General features: G+C 32.9%; 1 protein-coding gene across 6 annotated transcripts in view; it reads right to left on the reverse strand.

The window, feature by feature from the left end:
* The window catches only part of HGF (hepatocyte growth factor), a 101,173-nt gene that overhangs the window by 38,390 nt on the left and 39,699 nt on the right, over positions 1–23,084 (reverse strand). For all 6 annotated transcript variants that reach the window (XR_009352817.1, XM_059170965.1, XM_059170963.1 and 3 more), the window contains 4 exons: positions 21,247–21,421; positions 18,551–18,678; positions 8,641–8,743; positions 3,844–3,977 (listed from right to left, as the gene is read on the reverse strand). Coding sequence is in view for 5 of the 6 variants with exons in the window: in XM_059170965.1 (XP_059026948.1) it covers positions 3,844–3,977; positions 8,641–8,743; positions 18,551–18,678; positions 21,247–21,421 (540 nt within the window). In the remaining variant the exon portion in view is untranslated. The remainder of the gene's footprint in view (positions 1–3,843; positions 3,978–8,640; positions 8,744–18,550; positions 18,679–21,246; positions 21,422–23,084) is intronic.

Raw genomic sequence — 23,084 nt, forward strand, 5'->3', positions numbered from 1 at the left:
ACATAAATGTCTCTACACTGAGAACTAACCAAAGGAAAAAAAATATTTTTCTATTGCTGTATATTTAGCATGTTCTAATATGGGGTTTGTACACAATAGCCACTCAATTTAAAATTATTAATAAATGAATAATAATGCAAACTGAAATGAAAGTTAAGTTGTCCAAGGCAATTACAGTGAGAGAACTGAAATTCTTAACCAGGAAGTTGGAGTTGAAGCTCTTAACCACTACACTACACTATACAGTATTTAATACTGAGTATTTTTCCAAGATCTACAAAGTGTGTATGTGTAGAGATTAATATATAGACATTTCTGTAATTTTATTTTTACATATCTGATCATCTTTAAAATGTATGCTAAGTAATATTCTGTAAGCATTTTTTAAAAAGAAATAAAAATTTTTATATGTTTTATAATACAAATGTATAGTGTGAAAATGATTTATACAGCCTCTACAGTTAAATAAATAAGAACTCAAATCTTCTAAAGATAAATCTGATTAGCCTTTCACCATCAGGAATGTGTAAATAAATCCTGGCTATAAATATTATTTAGAAAAATGACAGTATAAAAATATTTATTGAAATTATGTTCAGAATATATTGAAATAAAAATGAGTTATCTGCAATAACATTTAATCATATGCTAGTGACACTCTGAAGTCTTCCAATAGCACATTACTAACTTTTAGTTTTAAAATGTTAGTTGAAAGTATGTTTTGAAAACATTTAAATTATTAGAGTCCTTTGTCAGATTTATAAACCAAATCACAGTTCAACTCTACAAGAGCATTTTTCTCTGTGTCTACATGCAATAGAACTGTCTTAGAAGACTGACATTTTTTCCTTCTTTCTAAACCATTGGATATTTTATTAGCCTCCATTATTCTTAATCATAGATTAAGATTCACAATTCACGAAAAGGTACCATCAGGTAAAGCTAATATTTATAAAAAACAATAATTTAATCATTAAAAAGATATATATCCCAGAGAGGTAGTAGCTTTGCTTTGTAGTGTTAAAACTAGAAAGATACCTTTTAAAGAAGAACATTTTCAGAACGTATGCAAACCCTAATACTAAAAAAATAGAAAATTAGGAACACATGAATTAATTTGAAAGGCTATGATTACAGCTGATGGTATAAAATATAATAGTATGATACGCTATTTCTTTCCAAACCTATAAGGTAAACACCTTTATTTACATGTTTATTTACCATTATATAAATAACTTATTTCTTCAAAATAGGTTGGGAAGTTCTAAGTCTTAATTATAGACATACTAGATGAAGGTCATATTTAAGAAATATGCCTTTTTATGCTAAAATTTCATGAAACATGACTACTGTTTCCAGTTAAAGTGAGAAATTATCTCTTTAATTTGCCATAAATTATGTGTTTGTATTTCATGTTTTAAAGCAAACACCATTTCTTCAATCTAATCTTTTTTTTTTTTAATACTTTTTTTATTTTTTATAAACATATATTTTTATCCCCAGGGGTACAGGTCTGTGAATCACCAGGTTTACACACTTCACAGCACTCACCAAATCACATGCCCTCCCCAATGTCCATAATCCCAACCCCTTCTCCCAAACCCCCTCCCCTCGGCAACCCTCAGTTTGTTTTGTGAGATTAAGAGTCACTTATGGTTTGTCTCCCTCCCAATCCCATCTTGTTTCATTTATTCTTCTTCTACCCACTTAAGCCTCCATGTTGCATCACCACTTCCTCATATCAGGGAGATCATATGATAGTTGTCTTTCTCTGCTTGACTTATTTTACCCTAAAGATACAAATGTAGTGATCCAAAGGAGCACATGCACCCGAATGTTTATAGCAGCAATGTCCACAATAGCCAAACTATGGAAAGAACCTAGATGTCCATCAACAGATGAATGGATCAAGAAGATGTGGTATATATACACAATGGAATACTATGCAGCCATCAAAAGAAATGAAATCTTGCCATTTGCAACAACATGGATGGAACTAGAGCGTATCATGCTTAGCGAAATAAGTCTTCAATCTAATCTTTTTAAAATCGGTACTTCTGTTCCTATTGTCAAGGTACTCGCTACTAGCTTTTCTCACATGAAAAACATTCTTTTAATTTTATTAATAAACACTCTTTTAATTTTATTTATTTAGTTAGTTTTTAAAATTTTAATCCCAGTATAGTTAACATACAGTGTTACTATACTAGTTTCAGGTATACAATATGGTGATTCAACAGTTGTATTCATTACTCAGTGCTCATCAAAATAAAAGTGTACTCCTTAATCCCCATCACCTATTTCACTCATTCTCCCCATCCACGAAGAGAAACATTCCTAAATAGGACTCCTATTGAACTTATGCAAATATGTCCTTTTTAGACAGGAGATAGTTTAACATAGTGTTTAAAGATGTGTGTTATAGGGGCACCTGGGTGATTCAGTCGTTAAGCATCTGCCTTTGACTCAGGTCATGATGCCAGGGTCCTGGGATTGAGCTCCACATCAGGCTCCCTGCTTGCAAGGAGCCTGCTTCTCTCTCTCCCACACCCCCTGCCTGTGTTCCCTCTCTTGATCTCTCTCTCTGTCAAATAAATAAATAAAATTTTTTAAAAAAGTATTTTTGTTATAAACACAGAGCTATGAGATATGTAATCTAGTAAAACGATCTTTCGCTACTGACACAGCTTTATAATAAGCCTTTTTCACTCAATATCATACAGAGGATATACTTCCATCTCAATATATATTATTCAGTGGTACTCATTGGGGATGACTTTGTTCCCCAGGGGGACTCTTGGCAATGTCTGAAGATAGTTTTTGGTTCTCATGACTGGAGGAAGGGGTGGTTTTATTGACACCTAGTGGGTAGAGGCCAGGGACACCACCAAATATTTTATAGTGCATAGGACAGCTTCCTACACCAAAGATTCCTGCAGTACAAAATATCAGTAGTGCCTATGTTGAAAAATCCCGAGACATTTCTCAAAATTGACTTTCAGACAAACTTTTCAATTCACAAAGTAGCACAGTATTGAAGATTCTGACTATCCAGAACTTCACTAATATTGGGCATTAACTATTATTTTCTTATTTGCCAACCCGATTGGTGAAAATGACCTTATGCTACTAAAATTTCACTTTTTCTTACTATTAAGCTTTAATGTATTTTATTTGTTTATTAATTATACTTATTCTTGATGATTTATTTTCTTCATTTTTCTCCTAAATTATCTCATTTTTTCTTATCAATATATAGGAGCTCTTTAAATGAGGTATATCAGACATATATATTTTACATATCTTTCACTTTACACACTGATAGTCTTTTAAAAAATCATCTTCAAAAGAAATCATCTTTGACGCAGAGATGTGGATGGGATATTCTAGGCTCTTTGGTCTTTGGCTAATGCACTGAGAAGAAAGTGAAAACAACAGTATCTCAGGTCTGTTGATGGGTCTGTTACTGGGCGGGGGCTTTGTTAGAGCTCTGCTATAGCTTGAACAGTTAGTATTGGGAGGGGGGTCTTTTTTCTGGCGCAGTCATATTAAAATGATGGCTATTTATTGCTTCTGTATTTCAAATGGGGATCTTCTGAGGACGAAAATCTTTTTTAAAAGGTCAGCAGAATGTCTCCTTGTCTATAGGAGAGATAAAGAAAGGGGTGCACATGCATGCATGCGTGTGTGTGTGTGTTGTTGTTATTGTTGTCTGGAATGCATACCCACTTTAGGATTGATTCCAGCCCTCCTATATTTCCTCCTCTGAATGAGGTATCAATTTAAAGGAGAATCAGAGTATTTAAAATATTTCACCTGAAGAAGGTCATTAAAAATACTCACAACGAGAAATAGGACAATAATCCCAAGGAATGAGAGGATTTCCTGTGTAACACCAGGGACCATGGGCATCATCATCAGGATTCCGACAGTAATTTTGATTCAGCTTACTAGCATCTGGTTCCCAGAAGATATGCCTGCATAAACAACACACTCTAAACATCACAAGATGCTCACTGCGTCCAACAGAAACAAACTGTCACCAAGAAGATAAAATCCTAGCACATAACTTTCATTATAGATACAACACAAACTTCTATTTGGTGTGAATTTTGGTTATATTGTTTTAGACTTATTTTGTTGTTCTTCCAGCTTGGAAGCATATTCTCTACTCAGAATTATGAAATAAGGCTACAAAATTTTGATAGATAAAATGATGAAATATTTTGTGATTTTGCTTCTATTTAATAAGTATAGTGGCAAGGTGAAAAGCAACATCCTTATGCATAGAAATGGAGAAGCACTGCCAGAGAAAGAGCAGATGACAAAGAAGATCAAAGTCATAAAATACATAGAAAATGCAAGCTATTGCAAAATCATTTTTCATGTTTCAGAAACACAAAAAGCATTACTAGCAAAATCATGACAGGACAGAAAGATACACTAAAAATTAATAATAGTGTGCTAATGAAATAATTAAAATCTAAACTCTCAGTGATTATATAGTTACAATATATGAGTTTTTGACAGTTAACCAAGTAACAGTTTCTTACTTTACATCTTAAATAAGTTTATTACAAAAGGAAAGCAAAAATACTCTTATTTTATTAGATCATGCACAGTCATAAAGTATCAGTATTTATTTTGATAAGATTAATAAAGCCAAATTCCAAATGGCCATCCCTACCAAGTCATGAAAACTACACAAGTAACTGAATTGTTTTGGATTATTAATTATGACTGTGCTTGAATGTCACTAATGGATCATTTAAAAACTGGAAAGAGCTTAGTCAAGTAAAGTTAGACTATCTTTCCAAACTCAGGTTCATTTCCTAGACGAATAATAACAGCAAACACAAATAGTACTTACTATGTGCTAGATTATATTTTATGTGATTTACATATATAACCATAGACCAACCTAATGGGATTGGCTCTATGATTATGCTAATTTATATTTGATTAAATAGAAATCCACAGAAAACAATTTTTCTGAAATCACATGGCTTATATGCAGTGGAGCAGAGGTTTTAACAAATGGCTCTTTCCAGAATCAGTGTTCAAACCACCATTCTGTATAATGTCCTTACCCAATTGCAGTTTATTCTTAAACCAAAATGGTACCATGAGTCTTAACCATTCATCAATTCACTGCAAATTGTTTTCAAATGACTTTCAACAATTTCTGAATGTCCAACCCACATTCCATGAATTATAACTATGAGTTATAACTATGAGTTCCCTAAATAAATATGTTATGTATTTCCACTTATATGTTGATAATGTTTAAAAGGGGACTCTGAGATGTTTAAGAAATCTTTATTTGCTGTCCTTGCTAATTTTTGAGGTGTAAATTCTTCTGCCATAAAAATATCAAGTTTCTAATGTCCAAATCTTCAGAGATTTCTGAAGGCAGAGTCAGTATAATTGTTTCTCACAAATTCATAAGAGCTAGAGCCACCAAATAGCAGTGTTGAAATTCACATTCAATCTTCTTCATGCTAATTTTCATTTAAAATTCTGTAATGATCTTAATGCTTAAGATAAAATCCAAAGTTCTTAACACAGCTTACAAGGCTATATATTGTCTTGCTACTGCAGAGTTCCTTTTCTGTGGACATTAACCAAATTATACTATCTTTCTTTTTTTTTTTCCAAAAAAAAAAAAAAAAAGATGGGGGTTGGTGGGGAGCAGAGGGAGAGGGAGACAGAGAATCTTAAGCATGTTCCATGCCCAGTGCAGAGCCTAACACTGGCTTGATCTCAGGACTCAGGACCCTGAAATCATGACCTTAGCCAAAATCAAGAGAGATGCTTAACCAACTGAGCCACCCAAGTGCCTCCAAAACACATATTTAAATAAAAAGACAAATGACAAATGACAAATTTGTTTTAGTGATGAAAAATAAGCAGAAGATAAGAAATAGGTGATGGGGTGCCTGGGTGACTCAGTGGGTTAAAGCCTCTGCCTTCAGTTCAGGTCATGATCCCAGGGTTCTAGGGATCGAGCCCCGCATCAGGCTCTCTGCTCAGTGGGGAGCCTGCTTCCTCCTCTCTCTCTCTCTCTGCCTGTTTCTCTGCCTGCTTATGATCTCTGTCTGTCAAAAATCTTAAAGAAAGAAAGAAAGAAAGAAAGAAAGAAAGAAAGAAAGAAAGAAAGAGAGAAAGAGAAAGAAAGAAAGAGAAAGAGAGAAAGAAAGAAAGAAATAGGTGCCAAGGATGCTTTCATTATATGTGAATTTAAGCACAATTTCCATGTGTTTGAAGGGAATTTATACATACATTTTTTTTTTATCTCAACATGTTTTGTTCATTACTTAAGTTTTTTGGTCCTTAACTTTTTAGTTTCCAGAATTTTTGTATATTAAAAATATTTTCTCTTCATCTATAACATACCTTTTTTTTTTTTCAACCTTACCAAAATTATTTCTGATTTTCAAACGATTCAATCTTTGGGCTTTGGGGCAAGCTACTCTTTCTGCCTTATGTATGCTCCTTCTACACTTCCTTTGACAAACTTCTACTTAACATATATGTTCTAATTACTTTCTCTTTCTCTAGGAAGCCTTCCTGACCATCTAAGTCTAGACACTTCTTTGCACTCTCATGGCATAAAATATGCTATTTTTCATGATTTTTATAATATGGTATGGACATTTGCTGTTGGCTGGCATTCTGGAGTGCGAGATCCATGAGGTTAGAATTCTGCATTATCTTTGAACTCTTAGAGCTGCAGTGTCCCAAAACAGTAGCTACTAGCCACATGTGGCTACTGAAGCATTGGTATGTGGCTAGCCCAAATAGAGAGGCAGTCTAATTTGGTTATTTTGTTTTAGACTTATTTTGGTGTTGTTCTTGCAGTTTGGAAGCATATTCTCTACTCAGGATTATGAAATAGAGCTACAAAATTACCATAGATAAAATGATGAAAAGTTTTGTGATTTTTATTTCTATTTAATAATTAAAATGGAATTATTGTAGAATTACATTCTTATTAACAGTTACAGTACTATTTATAATTATGCATACTAGATCTTAAAGACTTAATATGAAAACATAAAAAACTCATTAACAATTTTCATATTGAATACATATTGAAATGAAAATGCTTTTAGAGACATTTAATTAATAAGAAATATTAGCTAAAAGAGTCTTGCCTATTCAGTTGTACTCCTTTAAATGTAGCTATTAGAAAACAAAAGTGCACATGCAACTTACATATGTGAAATCTGTATTTATGTTGGAGAGCACTGCTTTAGAACTATCACTGTTTATAAAGTAAATTAATCGAAACTGTATCATCCACTAGTAAATACATTTTGGAAGAGAATCAAGTTAAAATTAAAATAAGACTAGAAGCAAAATAACTGAACCTCTCAGAGCCCTTTAATTCTTTTTCACACATACAGAAATATCTTCTACGTAGGATTGTGATGGCCAAACAAGATAATAACTCACATATAGCAACCATGGCATAAGTGCTTGATCATATGATACTAACTTTTTTCCTTCTATTCTACTGCATAATCTATTCTGGGATTTTGGAAAAATTTAGTTTTTTGTCACAAGTATGTCTCAAACTTCTTTAGTAATTTCAAACACACTAGCACTATTGCTAGGGTGGAATGGCATACATATTTTTTCTCTGAATATGTCCAATGTCAAAATTTCTAATTCTCTGAAATATATAATTTTTTTCAATTACATATAATACCTTTCTTTAGTTGTAGAAAAATTTAATATGTCAAAATAAAGCTATACCAGGAAATCTGTTTCTATTAAGTTTTTAATAGTTAAGTGGATATTTAAGGTATATATGCCCATGAAGATGGTCACTTACTAATTTTTCATGAACTGATGTTAATAATTATGAGAACACAATCATATAATGTACTATTTGAAATACTAGATTTGCCACTTAATTATGCACTGTCTTATCAAATTATACAGTTGTTTCAACATGACCATATCATCCTTGACGGTGAAGCCAAAATGTATGTCCAATTGTTTTTTTTTTAATTTTTTATTTTTTATAAACATATATTTTTATCCCCAGGGGTACAGGTCTGCACAGCAAAGGAAATAGTTAACAAAATCAAAAGACAACTGACAGAATGAGAGAAGATATTTGCAAACGACATATCAGATAAAGGACTAGTGTCCAGAATCTGTATGTCCAATTTTTATTAATGTCTCCCATGGGCATCTACCACAGAACACATCGTAAACATTCAATAAAAATGTTCTAGATTGAACTGCTTATTTAAAAGTTTGGGGGCACCTGGGTGGCTCAGTTAGTTAAGTGGCTGACTCTTGATGTCAACTCAGATCATGATCTCCAGGTCAGGCTCCCATGGGGAGTTTTCTTTAGGATTCTCTCTCTCCTTCTGCCCCTCTTGTCTTCCTGCTTTCTATCTCACTCTCTCTCTCTCCCATAAATAAATCAATCTTTATAAAGAAAAAAGGTTGTTACATGAAGGGAATACACTAAGTTGAGTTGCACAGAAAAACAAATCTAATGTTTTTATTAGCTTACTATAATGTATAAGAGAAATTAAAGAAACGGCAATGTGCATATCTGAATACATTATATGCTATCATCACTACATATTATGTATTGAAAGAAAGATATTTACACACCTGTGTAAGTCTTCCATGTTCTTCTCCCACATCGAACATGTTAGTCCAGATCGGGTTTTGGATAAATTGCCCATGTAATTTTTGCCATTCCCACGATAACAATCTAAATATAAAATATATGAAAAGGACTAGTGAATACAAGGAAGTATAGAACAAAAACATTTATTACAAGCATGCAAATTCATGAAAGTCAACATAAAAGTTGACAACACACTCCGTGCAAATCAAAGATACTCAAATATTTCAGATTAAACTGTCTTTATTTTCAGCCAAATTTCTTCTTCCTTAAATAAGGGTTTATGGATTTCATTACAGATTTTAAAAATAATCAAAGAAAAAAATTAATGAGTGGCCCTTACGGATACTAAAGAAATGGGAATTTTTAGAATGACATATATATTTCCCAACATTTTCTTTGGAAAATTTTTCTCCACAGAAAAGTCACAAGAATGATACAATGAACACTCATATACTCGTCACATTTATTGTGTTTGGGTTTTTGTCTTTCATGAAATTAACATTCTGAGTCACCCAAGCCAGCTGTTTTGCAAGTGCTCTTTAATTCTATTTTGTCTGATTATTCTTTCATGATAAAAATCAAGTTAAGGACAGGATTGGGGCAGAGAAGATATATTGTCCTTTTCAGAGCATTTTATCTCTTGACATCTGATATTAGTTTGTTCCATTGTTGGTGGTGAGTTTGATAACTTGGTTAAAGGATGTAAAGGAAAATTGTTGGGACCTCTGAGACTGAGTAAGTATCTTACTTACAAAGAAATTTTCATAAAATGGCTTAGGCATACTGTGATTACTTTTGCATGCATCAGTCACTACTAGGCTGTTTTTAAAATAGTTGTTTTTTGGGCATCTGGGTGGCTCAGTGGGTTAAGCCTCTGTCTTTGGCTCAGGTCATGATTTCAGGGTCCTGGGATAGAGCACAGAATTGGGCTCTCTGCTCAGTGGAGCGCCTGCTTCCTCCTCTCTCTCTCTGCCTGCCTCTCTGCCTACTTGTGATCTCTGTCTGTCAAATAAATAAATAAAATCTTTAAAAAAATAGTTGTTTTCAAACAAGATGGCATTAGGAGGGAGACAAACCATAAGTGACTCTTAATCTCACAAAACAAACTGAGGGTTGCTGGGGGGAGGGGGGTTGGGAGAAGGGGGGTGGGGTTATGGACATTGGGGAGGGTATGTGCTTTGGTGAGTGCTGTGAAGTGTGTAAACCTGGCGATTCACAGACCTGTACCCCTGGGGATAAAAATATATTATATGTTTATAAAAAATTTTAAAAAATAGTTGTTTTCCAACTTTCTACATCTTTTTATTATCATTTTTCTGCAAATAACAGTTTTTCCTTCTCTTCTACTCCTTCCATATAAGTATTCTATAACTACCACTGGTGCTGCTGGAGCCACTGCTGCTACTACTACTAATAGTAGTGCCTGCAGTAGAAGTGGGACTATGCATAGAGACTCTTATGGCCTCTTTGTACTTGGCATGAGAAATAATCTATTCCTCTTGCTCATTCTGATGCTCAAAGTTATTCCAAAGTTAGCTGATGGAAGCCACTTTAAACAGACTTCTGTGCCTTTTACTGTGTCCCATGTGGTTTTTTCAATTTTTTTTAATGAGTAATTTATGTTTTATTAAACATTGAAAGAAGCGTCCATATTCCTAATTTTAAAATAACATGAAAAAGAAGTCAAGTTCTTCCAAACATATTGAGTTGCAGTTCTATATTTAAAAAGAAACACTGTTCCAAATTTTAAATTAATAACATATATTTAAAAAGTGACTACCTATTAAACATTCCTGATTTTTATATGACTGAGGACTGTAGATTTGGCCATAAAATGTTATCAACAAATATACATCAAGAGTATTTCTTTTTTAAACTTGGTAAACCGGACTCCTGGGTGGCTCTGTTGGTTACACATCTACCTTTGACTCAGGCCATGATCCTGGGGTCCTAGGACTGAGCCCCACTCAAGCTCCCTTCTTCTCCTGCTGCCCCACCCCTGCTCCTGCTTGCTCTCTCTCAAATAAATAACTAAAATCTTAAGAAAAATAACTTGGTAAACCATAGTCTATCATCATTGCCTTTAAATATGTTTTATAATCATAATAAATAAGTATAAGTCTTAATAAAAATTTTAAATAATTTAATAATTTGTTCAAGAATCAATTAACATAGTGCAAAAGAAATATAATAAGTATATTCAACAGTAATGTTTTCAAATCCATAGATATTTCATAATAGCACTGTAAGGAATTAGTCTTAAATATAAAAACACAAATAGGATAAGATTTGATACACAAAACATAGCAGTCATTCCAGCACACAATAAAATTGCTTTCAGAAAGCATAAACTTATAAAATTCATTGCTCGTACATAAGCAGACTATAATAATGAAAACATTTTCCTCTGATGGTGTTTTGTTTTTGTTTTTGTTTTTGTTTTCTGATATTAGGAAAGTTTAAATATTTAGCTGTTAGATAAATTCTTACTTAAGAAAGTAATTGTGAGCCTGACGATTCACAGACCCAATAATTCACAGCCCCAATAATGTATTATTTGGAGCAAATAATACATTACATGTTATTAAAAAAAAACATAATTGTGCAATGCAATATACTTGTACTATTTTTTATACATTTTGGGGTTTTTTGCATATATTTTTTCTATATTGGAGGAAGAGATCCTCCTCACTATCACTGCACTTTTGTTTTCTTTTTTTTTTTTTAATTTTATTTTTTCGGTATTCCAAGATTTATTATATACCACACCCAGTGCTCCGTGCAATCCATGCCCTCCACAATACCCACCACCATCTCACCTATCTCCCCATCTCCCTCCCTTCTAAACCCCTCAGTTTGTTTCTCAAAGTCCACAGTCTCTCATGGCTCATCTCCCCCTCCAATTTCCCCCAATTCACTTTTTCCTTTCCTTCTCCATGTCCTGATGTCCTCTATGCCCTTTTATTTCAATAAAAGCTATAATATATATATATTTTTCCTTCTTAGTAAACTTTTTATTTTAGACTAGATTTAATTTATAGGAAATTATAAGTTGGTACAGAGAGTTCTCATATACCACACAGTTTTCCCTACTTTTAATATTTAATGACATTAAAATGATAGATTTTTTGTAACTATAGAGCCATACTGATGCACTATTAACCGAAGGCAATAGTTTAGCCTTCATGGTCTCAGAAATATCTTTAGTTGTTAACCTAATATCCTTTTTTGTATTCTAGGATTCCACATTTTACATTATATTTAGTTGTTATGTTTGCTAAGACTCTTCTAAATGTTGCAGTTTTTAGACTTGCTTATTTGATGACCTTGTCAGTTTTGAGGAAAATTGATCAAGTTTTTTTTTTGAACATTTAAAAAAAGATTTATTTAGGGGCGCCTGGGTGGCTCAGAGGGTTAAGCCTCTGCCTTCGGCTCGGGTCATGATCTCAGGGTCCTGGGATCGAGCCCCGCATCAGGCTCTCTGCTCAGCGGTGAGCCTGCTTCCCCCCTCTCTCTCTGCCTGCCTCTCTGCCTACTTGTGATCTCTGTCTGTCAAATAAATAAAATCTTTAAAAAAAAAAAAAAGATTTATTTATTTAAGGAGACAGGGGCAGCGGGAGAAAAAGAATCTCAAGCAGACTCCCCTAAAGGGCACAAAGCCTGACATGGAGCTTGATCCCACTATCCCATGACCTTGAAATCATGACCTGAGCCAAAATCAAGAGAGGGGTGTTTAACCAACTGAGCCTTCCATGCACCAGGCAAGTTTGTTTTTTGGGGGTTTTTGTTTTGTTTTGCTTTGTTTAATGTCCATTGGTTGGGTTTGTCTGATATTTACCTCATGATTAGATATGGGCTATAGATTTTTAAGAGAAAGACATGAGGTTTCTTTTAGCACTTCCTTACTTGCTAGTTAAAGATATTCCAGCCTCATCTTGTTCTTTTCTTGTCCCAGGCCTCCTGGAATCATCAGTGTCTCCAAGGGAACTTTCTTTGTTTTACAGTTGAAAAGTAAGCAGAAGATAGATAAGAAATAGATGCCAAGGGTGCTTTTGTTATATGTGAATTTAAACATAATTTCCATGTGTTTGAAGGGAATTTATATATACTTTTTTTTTTTTTTTTTTTAAGAAATCTTAACGTATTTTGTTCATTGCTTAAGTTTTTTGGTCCTTAATATTTTAGTTTCCAGAATTTTTATATATTAAAAATATTTTCTTGGGGTGCCTGGGTGGCTTAGTGTGTTAAAGCCTCTGCCTTCGGCTCAGGTCATGATCTCAAGTCCTGGGTTCGAGACCCGCATTAGGCTCTCTGCTCAGCAGCGAGCCTGCTTCTCACCCTCTCTCTGTCTCCCTCTCTGCCTACTTGTGATCTCTGTCAAATAAATGAACAAAATCTTTAAAAAAATTTTTCTCTTTATCTATAATATACATTCCAACACTTATTTCCAAATTTGTCATTTATCTTTTTATTTAGATATGGGTTTTGGAGGTCCCTGGGTGGCTCAGTTGGTTAAGCATCTCACTCGATTTTGGCTAAGGTCATGATTTCAGGGTCATGAGATCAAGCCCAGTGTTGGGCTCTGCAGTGCGCATGGAACATGCTTAAGATTCTCTGTCTCCCACCAACCCCCATCTTGCTCCTGCTCTCTGTCATGTTTTTTTTCTCTCTAAAAAAATAAATAAAGATAAATGAATGAATTAATAAATATATGTTATATTATGTAATATTTTATATATATAATATATATATTATATATATATGGTGTATGAGTGTGCACAAGCATTTGTCTTGGTAAGCTTTTAATGTAGTTTATCGTTTTTGTTTTTATTTTTTCTTTTACTGCCTCTAGACTTTGAACGTTAATTAAAATGCTTTTCACCATATTAAGTTAAAAAGGGATTCTTCCAGGTTTACTTCTAGTATCTCTATGGTTTCCTTTTGTACATTCAGATATCTTATACATTTGGAGTTTATTTAGAGGTATACTATAAGGCATGGATTTAATTTTATCTTTTATAATTTTATCCATTATTATACTTTAAGAAAAGTTCATTTTTCATCTGATGTTACATAGTGCCACATTTTTAATATAACAAATCTTTGGAAGGGGTCTGTTTCTGCCCTCTCTGTTTTTTCCAGTTGTCAATTTATTCATTGCACTAGAACTAAAGTCTTACTTAACAAGCTGTTTATAAAATGTTTTAATATCTGATAAGGTTAATTACCTGTAATCACCCTTACTTTTCAAGATTTTCCATAGTATACTTACAATGTTTATTCTTCCAAGAGAACTACAGAATCAGTTTGTTTGGTATCAGAAGACTTATGGATCTATTTATTATCACATTACATTTGCAAATTAGTTTAGGTATGGGTGCCTGGGTGGCTCAGTCTGTTGAGCATCTGGCTCCTGATTTTGGCTCAGGTCATGATCTAAGGATCTGAGATCAAGGTCCAGGTCAGCTCCATGCTGAGAGCATAGAGCCTGCTTAAGATTCTCTCTCTCTCACTATCCCTCTACATTACCCTGCTAGCACTCTCTCTCTAAAAATTAATTAATTAATTAATTAATTAATTAATATTAGCTTAGGTAGAATTGATGTATTTATGATGTTGATTTCTCATATCAAGAACAAGGGATGCTTTGTCACGTTAAAGTACAATTTTGGGGCTTTCAGTGGTGATTTTAAGATTTTATTATATAGATTTTGCACATGCTTTCTAAATTTATATCTACTTTTAGTTTTGTTGCTATTATATAATTTTCCCCTTAACTAAATCTTCAAATTCATATATGAATGCTATCTTAGTGAATTTTTTATTACTTGACTTCAGTTTTCAAAGTATATTACTATTACATCATTTGCATAAATAAATAACTTTGGCTTTTTTACCAATAAACATGCTTTCTTATTTATATGGAATTTCTTATTTATATGGAATATCTTCTTATTTATATGGCTTTTTTACCAATAAATATGCTTTCTTATTTAGATGGAATATTTATATGCTTTCTTATTTATGTGGAATATCTTAAATATTCTTATTTAATACAGTATTAAAGAGAAACATGTTAACCTATGTTAACTTATATTTTACAATGTTAATGAGTAAAGACAGTATACATTCTAGCTTTCCTTTTTAACTTCCTAAGAATGTCTATAATGTTTCCCCATCAACTATAAAGGATAAATGCTTTTGTGTATGTGGGCATGTCTATGTGTCTATGTGTGTATATGTTATAATGTGAATATATTTTTAAGGCAGTCTCTGTCTCTCTGTTTATATATAGAGAGATATAAATCTGGATAGATGATAGATAGATAGATAGATAGATATGTGTGTATAGTGTGTGTTTTCCAGAAATGCTTATTTGGGTACTTTTATGAGAAAGGAGTGAATTTTGTTACAGGAATTTCAAAATTTATTGACATTTATTATATGATCATTTTTCTTAGATCTAAGATGAATTGTGTTAATGGGTTTCTAAAACGGAATCATTTTTTTCTTAGACTAAACTCTGTTCAATCATTATGTATTATATTTTAAGTTGCTTTATCAGACTACTCAAATTTCATTTAAAATTTTTATATTCACAAATGAGATAAGTTTACTTTTTTCCTATGTTACCTTAGTCATGTTCAGGTACTAATATTGTAATGTCATCACTACTGATGGAAGTTTTACTGTATTTTTGAGCTACATATCAGTATATGTAGCATTGAGATTAACTGGTCTGTGAATGCATCTAGGGAGCGTATTTTTTTTTAATATTTTAAAATTTATTTTCAGCATAACAGTATTCATTGTTTTTGTACCACACCCAGTGCGCCACACAATCCATGCCCTCTATAATACCCACCACCTGGTACCCTGGTACCCCGCCCCTTCAAAACCCTCAAATTGTTTTTCAGAGTCCATAGTCTCTTATGGTTCACCTCCCCTTCCAATTTCCCCCAACTTAGGGAGAGTATTTTTTGATGGAACGATTACATTAATAAATTTCCATATTTCTTCTGTAAGAATAGGTCTAATTCTTTGACTAATTTAATTGATCCAGTGACAATTTAATTCAAATAATTTTAGTTTTCCTAGTAAATTATTTATTTCATTTTTATTTTCAAAGTTTCTTACATGAGGTTATACAAAATAGTCTTTTATGTCTTCTAATTTTCTTGTGTCAATGGTTATTTCCCCTTTGATAATTATTATTTTAAGTTTTTGTCCTTTCTTTTTTTCTTGAGTCAACTAGCTGGTGATTATCTATTTTGTTAATTTTTTTCAAAGAACCATCATTTTGCTTTATTCATTAATTTTACCATTATTAGTTACAGACCTTACTAATATCTGCTTTATCTTGGTTTTCCTTTTTATACTGCTTTTAATTTACTTTTTTTCCCCAACTCAAAGTTTGAAATTTCATTCACTTTCTTATTATTAATGATATTAATATAACTATTTAAAGCTATGAATTGCATTCCATTTACTACCCTAAGTATTTATGATATCATTTGATAAATTGTGTTTTAAAAGCTTTTTTAAAGAAAGTCTGTAATTTCAGTTTTCATTTTTAATAGTTATTTGATATTCAGTTGGAAGACTATTCATATATATGCTAATTCAGATGTTGCAAGATTTAGGAAAAACATTTCTAACTCATCAGTCTAAGTGTTTATATGGAAAAGGATAAGAGCAACATCCTTCCTTGTTCATGTGTGTGTATGTGCACGTGTGCATACATATCACATATTTAACAATGCATACCATTAGCTTGGCAGTATCACACAATGGCATCACCATTAAAATCTGATAGCTTTATGTTGGATTAGCTAACAGTGTCTCTTAGGTGGATGTCTTCATTTTTTAGTTGCCCCACAAAACCTAGCACATTGTTGCATGTATCAGGTATAATACATTGTTTAAAAAATATAATATATTGTCAAAAGTAATAGAAAGCTCATTTTAAGGAAGGTTGTATTTAATCCCAGCTGTGCTAATTTGAGAATTTAGGCAAGTTATCCAAATTTCATAAAATTAATTTCTTCATCTATTAATTTCTAGATTTACTAGATAAGCAATAGCATTGGCTTAACTTGTACAATCTAAAATTCTCATATTCTATTACCTGATTCTTTGGTAAGTGATATTTATGTACATAAAAGCATCTTAATATATGTAAGAATCTTATTAAACATTGATCTAATTTGCCTCTATCTCAAATTATCAACTCATGTTTAAATGAATAAGACAGGGACAAAGAAGATCCAGGTGGTACTAAACCTCCTTTAAACATTGGTTTCAGGGCACCTGGGTGGCTCGGTGAGTTAAAGCCTCTGCCTTTGGCTCAGGTCATGATCTCAGGGTCCTGGGATCAAGCCCCGCATCGGGCTCTCTGCTCAGCAGGGAGCCTGCTTCCCTTCCTCTCTCTCTGCCTGCCTCTCTGCCTGATTGTGATCTCTGTAAAATAAATAAGTAAAATCTTAAAAAAAAAAATAAACATTGGTTTCAACTTTTTTTCTAACCAACCTTTAAAATCTGCCAAAGAACAGTGAAATTAACTGAAGAGGGACTCAAACTCTCTTCCCTCTACAACTTTTAACAGCTGCTCATGAAAAATGGCACTGCAGAAAAAGTTAAAGGATGGAAGACATATGTATAGAATAATAAATCTATGAAATGGAGCTTTAAATTTGGCTTGGGCTTTTTAGGATGATTTATGACTAACCATGATCATCATAATTAAATTTATGGCCAAGAATATGATTATTTAAAAATCATAACCCTCAATTCATTATATACTAATAAATGCCCAGATTCCAACATCATCATTAACCTTTGACAAATGATTTCTTTTTTAAACCTATCTCAATCTACTTTTCTCTACTGCTGCTCCCTGAAACGATGATCTTCAATGGCATCTATGTTTCCCAGTACAATGGTGAATTATCCCAAACCCCACTGCTATACATCATCTCCGCTGCTGACCCCCACGTCCACATCACTCTCCTCTCTTTCCTGAAATACTGAAACAGTCACACAATGAATTCTCCTGTTTGGGAGAAGTTGTCAAAAGTCCAAAAATTATGGCTATTTTCCATAATACACTCAGAGTCATCCTGTTAAAACTTAAACCAAACAGATCATCTAATTTATCTTTTTGGAACCATACAATAGAGTTCCTTCTCTTTCAGAATAAAAATGTAAATCCTTCCAATTCCTCTAAGGAGTATGCGATTTTAGTCCAACCCTTCTCTAACCACATCCCCTGTGACTCTACCCCTTCCTCTGTACCAGCAACAGTGATGTGACTCTACCCCTTGCTCTGTAAGGGCAGTGATGCGCTTGCTATCTCTTTACCTTTCAAGCACTATCCCGCCTCATGCCTTTTGCATCTGCAAGTTTCCTCTACCTCAAATGCTGTTTACAAGTTATATGCACATGGCACATACTGCTTCTTCCAGGTCCTCCTTAAGTGTTCCCTTGGTATGTCAGATCTTCCCATACCATTAAAATATGAAATAACACCCTGTCCTCTAACCCTGGGACATTTTTCTCTCTGGCACTCACCGCGAACTAACTCATTCCCACTTCTATTTTGCTTGTTTTGTTCCTGTTTTCTGTTTGCTGGAGTTTCTGGAGTTCCACGGGAGTCAGAGAATTTTTTTGTGTTTACTAGTATATCCCCAGTGTCTAAAACAGAGCCTGACACTAGTATAAGCTCAAATAAATAAGTGAGTGTTGAGCAAAAGAATGTATAAAAGAAATGCAACTTCAGACTTGGTGATTTTGTTTGAGAACTAGCAAAACTAGTGCAACAAGAAGTAGGTCTCTCTTGAGGCATTTCCCCTGAATTTAATCGTGCCCACCCTGCAAAATGTCAGCTATTACCTTGTCCACTTGACACATCACATTTTGGAATTTGGGAGCAGTAGCCAACTCGGATGTTTGGATCAGTGGTAAAACACCAGGGTGACTCAGCCCCATCTGGATTTCGGCAATAATTTTCTCTTAGGTCCCTATTGAGAATAAGCATGTTAATGTAAATTGCCAGAGTTCTTACAAATGGTAAGTTAGCGCTATTAAATTTCTAGAATCCCAGAATGCATGCATGTTTATAAATAGAGTTCTAAGTTTTAGATTTAGGATAGTTACAACAATTTAGAATTCAGCATACACAACTGACATTGCCCACATTACTGAAATAATTAGTCAGATGTCAGATGTCAGTATTCTCTTCATTGCACAGGCCTGGAGTTCCACACAAACACTATTGCTTCATGAAAGGGAAAAAATAGTACCACTTCATTTTTCTCACTCATTCTCAACACTCAGACGCTCAACTATTACAATTTTTAAAAACTGGCCTATTATTTATTATGTTTTCATGACCCATATACAATGTAGAAACAACATCTATCTCTCTTTGCTGAAGAAAGGCTATTATGAATAACTGTTAACTATTCTCATTTAAAAATGGGAGTTCTACCTATCCAACATTTGATAAAAAAAACCCACAATAGCTATTTCTTCTTTGAATTCTGTACTTTTTTTTAACTTAATTTGCTGTATAGATTTCTTTGCCTTACAAAGTACTTCTTTATTGATTCACAAAAATTATTTGAAATCTTTATAAATATTTCTATAAAATGAAGGCCTTTATAATACAGAAAACTTAACTGTAGAATAAATTGTCAATGTAATAAATGTATATCTTTTATTTTAGCAGTGATTTAATTAACACTGAACTTTTCAACAAGGAAAGAGTCTATACTAATATTCTCTATATGTAAAATAATTTTACCTTAACATAGGGTTCACATTAAATAAAATGTGAACTTCATTATTTACTCTTCTGAAAAATGTTCTTTAATTTGAAACAAGCGTGGGTTTTCTCCTCATAGACCGATGGCTAGTAATTTAACAAAATTAATATTCAGTATATTAGAAACTGCCTTATATATATCACTTAGGTCCAATAAGAAGTACTACAATTTTATTAATACCCAAGGTCACCATTAGAAATGGAGAAATTTTTTAAGGAAGAAACTTGGATTTTGCAGTAAAATCAACAAGTTAAGAGGTTATCTAGTCAAAATAGGTGCTGACACAAACTGTGTTATTTAAGATTATGAAAACAGTGATTGCCAATAGTTACAGTCACTGGACAGCAGGTGTTCATAGTTACAACTCATATTAAAGTAATTACTTTTCTTATAAAATTATTAAATTATTAAGATAAAGATAATCTTTTATTTCTCAACTAATTTGCACTTACATTTTAAAAATTTATGATAGTATAAAATATGTGCATTGAGTTTTACATCAAGTTTACACAAGTTTGCTATTTTAAATGAATAATTGCTTAGTTAAATTCTCTTGAAAATTTGTACATATACAATTTTTTACTTGAGTATTATTACCAGTCATTAGAAATTAACAAAACATGTGAATGGCACTGACACTGTCTTCTCTGTTTGTCTTAACTAATCTTTTGTCATTTTCTTTGCTTTCTCTACTTTGGTATTTATTTCTGAGGTGTGAAACACATGGGTCAGGAACAGAGAGAACTTCTATGAAGAATATGAGGGAAGCAAACTTACAATGACAAGTAAATAGGTGTTATTATAAAATAATGAAAATATAATAACATGAATTATTTACTATCTGAGCAAATACATTGAATTGGCTAAAACAAACAAACAAAAAACACCTATAAAATATCTTCTCTCTCCAGTGGATAGGCCAACTAGTACTCATACTTCCCCATCTTGAAATGTTAAGCTCTCTTATTAAAAGCCAATTATATAAAGCCAATATATGTTATTTATAGGTGCTATTTCAGCAAAGCCACTATGAATGGCACGTGTGTTATAAGTTTCAAAAGCAATCATTTTATGTTCCTCATAACAAGGCAGACAATTTAAAAACACATGGCATCGTGGCTGTTCTGTGTAGCAAAAGTCAAGTGGTGAAAAAAAACAGCCACGGAGAAGGTACATAACAGCAATATAATTGATATTCAAGGGCAGTTTCTTTGGCTTGATTCATCTAAACAATTGGTTCACTTTCCCACTCTTTAAAGGAAATCTGAAACAGCAGAAAACATATTTAAAATTTTAAAAAATAATATTACTTCAAGGTCAAAAATGTATCAGTTTACATTGTTGAGTGAAATCAAGGCATGCCTCTTCTTGTGAAAGAAAAAAATATGTAATTTCCCTTAAAATTAATGTGAAATATTAAGAAGGCACTAATTTTAAACTTGCCTGGTTATCATTACCATTAATGATTTATTAAAGGCACCTGCAAAATCAAAGCTGTGATCAGAAAACTGGGGATGTGTTTCCCAAAATACAGTACATTAACCATCTGATTCAAAATTATCTAGAGTGCTCATTAAAATGGATATTTGGCCTCAGACCTAAGGAATCAAAATATCTGAGTGGATGAATCTGCCTTGTAACTCAACTTGTCCCTAGACACACTACAGTTTAAGAATTACTAACACCAAAATTCGTTGAGTAACCATTCCACCTCATTTCCTGCAGAGTCTACTGAAGTTTATATGTGCCTAATATACTCACTTGCACTTGAAATTTTCAGGAGTTATGTCATGCTGGTGAGGATACTGGGAATCCCAACGTTGACATGGAATTCCATTCCAAATAGTACTGATGGTGCCCCGGTAGCCTTCTCCTTGACCTTGAATGCATTCAGTTGTTTCCATAGGGACATCTGTGTCATTCATAGTACCATGAGCTATTGGTAAGAAAAAATATTAAACTTGAGTAAAATCTTGTAATTTGTCACTTACCTCTTAGTTTTAATTTGCATACATATTACTAGGGTTTTCTGTCACATAGGTTTTTTTTTTTTAATTGAGTAGAATTAAAATTCAAGTTATCCTTATTGTTATCTCACTCAACCGAAAGGAATGAGTTACAATGGTGGACTCAACTATAGAATTCCTCTGCTCATGAAATAGAATGTTCTAGCTTGGCTTGACATAGACTAGTCTGAAAGAACATCATATAACAGCACTTAAATTTCCTAGATCTATCCACCCATTGATTAATATTAGATGTAAAATCTTTCTATCTATTAATGTTTTTAAAATGTGTTTTTTAATCACTTTTCTTACTTTAGAAATTGAAAAACATCTATTAAGTAATATAGTGACCACATAGGGAGATTAAAAGGTGCTATGCTGGGGCATCTGGGTGGCTCAGTCACTTAAACATCTTCCTTTGGCTCAGATCACAATTCCAGGGCCCTGGGATGGAGCCCCATGTCAGGTTTCCTGGTCAGCGAGGAGTCTCCTTCTCCCTCTGCCCCTTCCCCTGCTCATGTTCTCTCTCTACTTCTCTCTCAAATAAATAGATAAAATCTTTTAAGAAACTTAAAAAAATAAATAAAAAGCACTATGCCATATGTTTGGCCATAAAAAACAAAGAAAGGGAAAATGTGACTAAAGAACAGGTTTTTTTAATCAATTTATCATTATTACCATCCCCATCCCAATTTTCTTTTCATTCAAACACTAAAATAGTATATTTTTGGAAAAATTCTTTAAAGGCATTTTACTTCCGTGTGGCACTATAACTAATATGTGCTAAATAGACAGTATTTCTTTTTGCATTTTAAGGTTATTTATTTATTTATTTATTTGAGAGAGAGTGTGCTGGCGGGGGGGAGGGACAGAGTGGGAAGCAGGCTCCCTGCTGAGCAATGAGCCTGATGTGGGACTTGATTCCAGGACCTTAGGTTCATGGCCTTAGCTGAAGTCAAATGCTTAACTGATTGAGCCACCTAGGTGTCCCTAGACAGTATTTCTGAAATGACTCTACAGTTAATCCTAATGAGTTTGTTTAAAAACATATAAAAGTTGGTATTAGTATTATCCATGATTTTCCTCCAGTATGATAAATATATTCTAAGCTGGTGTCTTAATTTTTTAATCAATTTTTTAGTATTAAAAGAAATCAGCCATTCCTATGCAGAATTATCTCTTGGGTTTTTTTTTTTCCTAGTCCAAATACAATTCTTACCACATTTCATACAGATCAAAAAATCTCCATAACAAAGTAAGAAAAAATACAAACTTAAAATTTTACTACAACTTGGACTTTCTCTTTACTCTTTAATGTTTATCCAAACAAAATGTAACTGAAAACTTTCTGGAGCAACTAAAATTCATACACTTTCTCAAAACATACATAAAAATATTTATGATTCAATAGAGTAAAATCAATGTAAACTCCCCAGTTACCTTTACAATCTAAATGGTCATTAAAGATGTCCCTGGATAAAACTCAAACTGACATACTCTAATACAATTTAGGATTTGAATAAATGCCTTTGATTCATCCATTTTGGAATTATATGTATCATTTCCCAAAAGAAGTCAGAATTAGACATGCCT

Source organism: Mustela lutreola, chromosome 4 (genome assembly GCF_030435805.1).
Source record: "Mustela lutreola isolate mMusLut2 chromosome 4, mMusLut2.pri, whole genome shotgun sequence".
NCBI lineage: Eukaryota > Metazoa > Chordata > Mammalia > Carnivora > Mustelidae > Mustela > Mustela lutreola.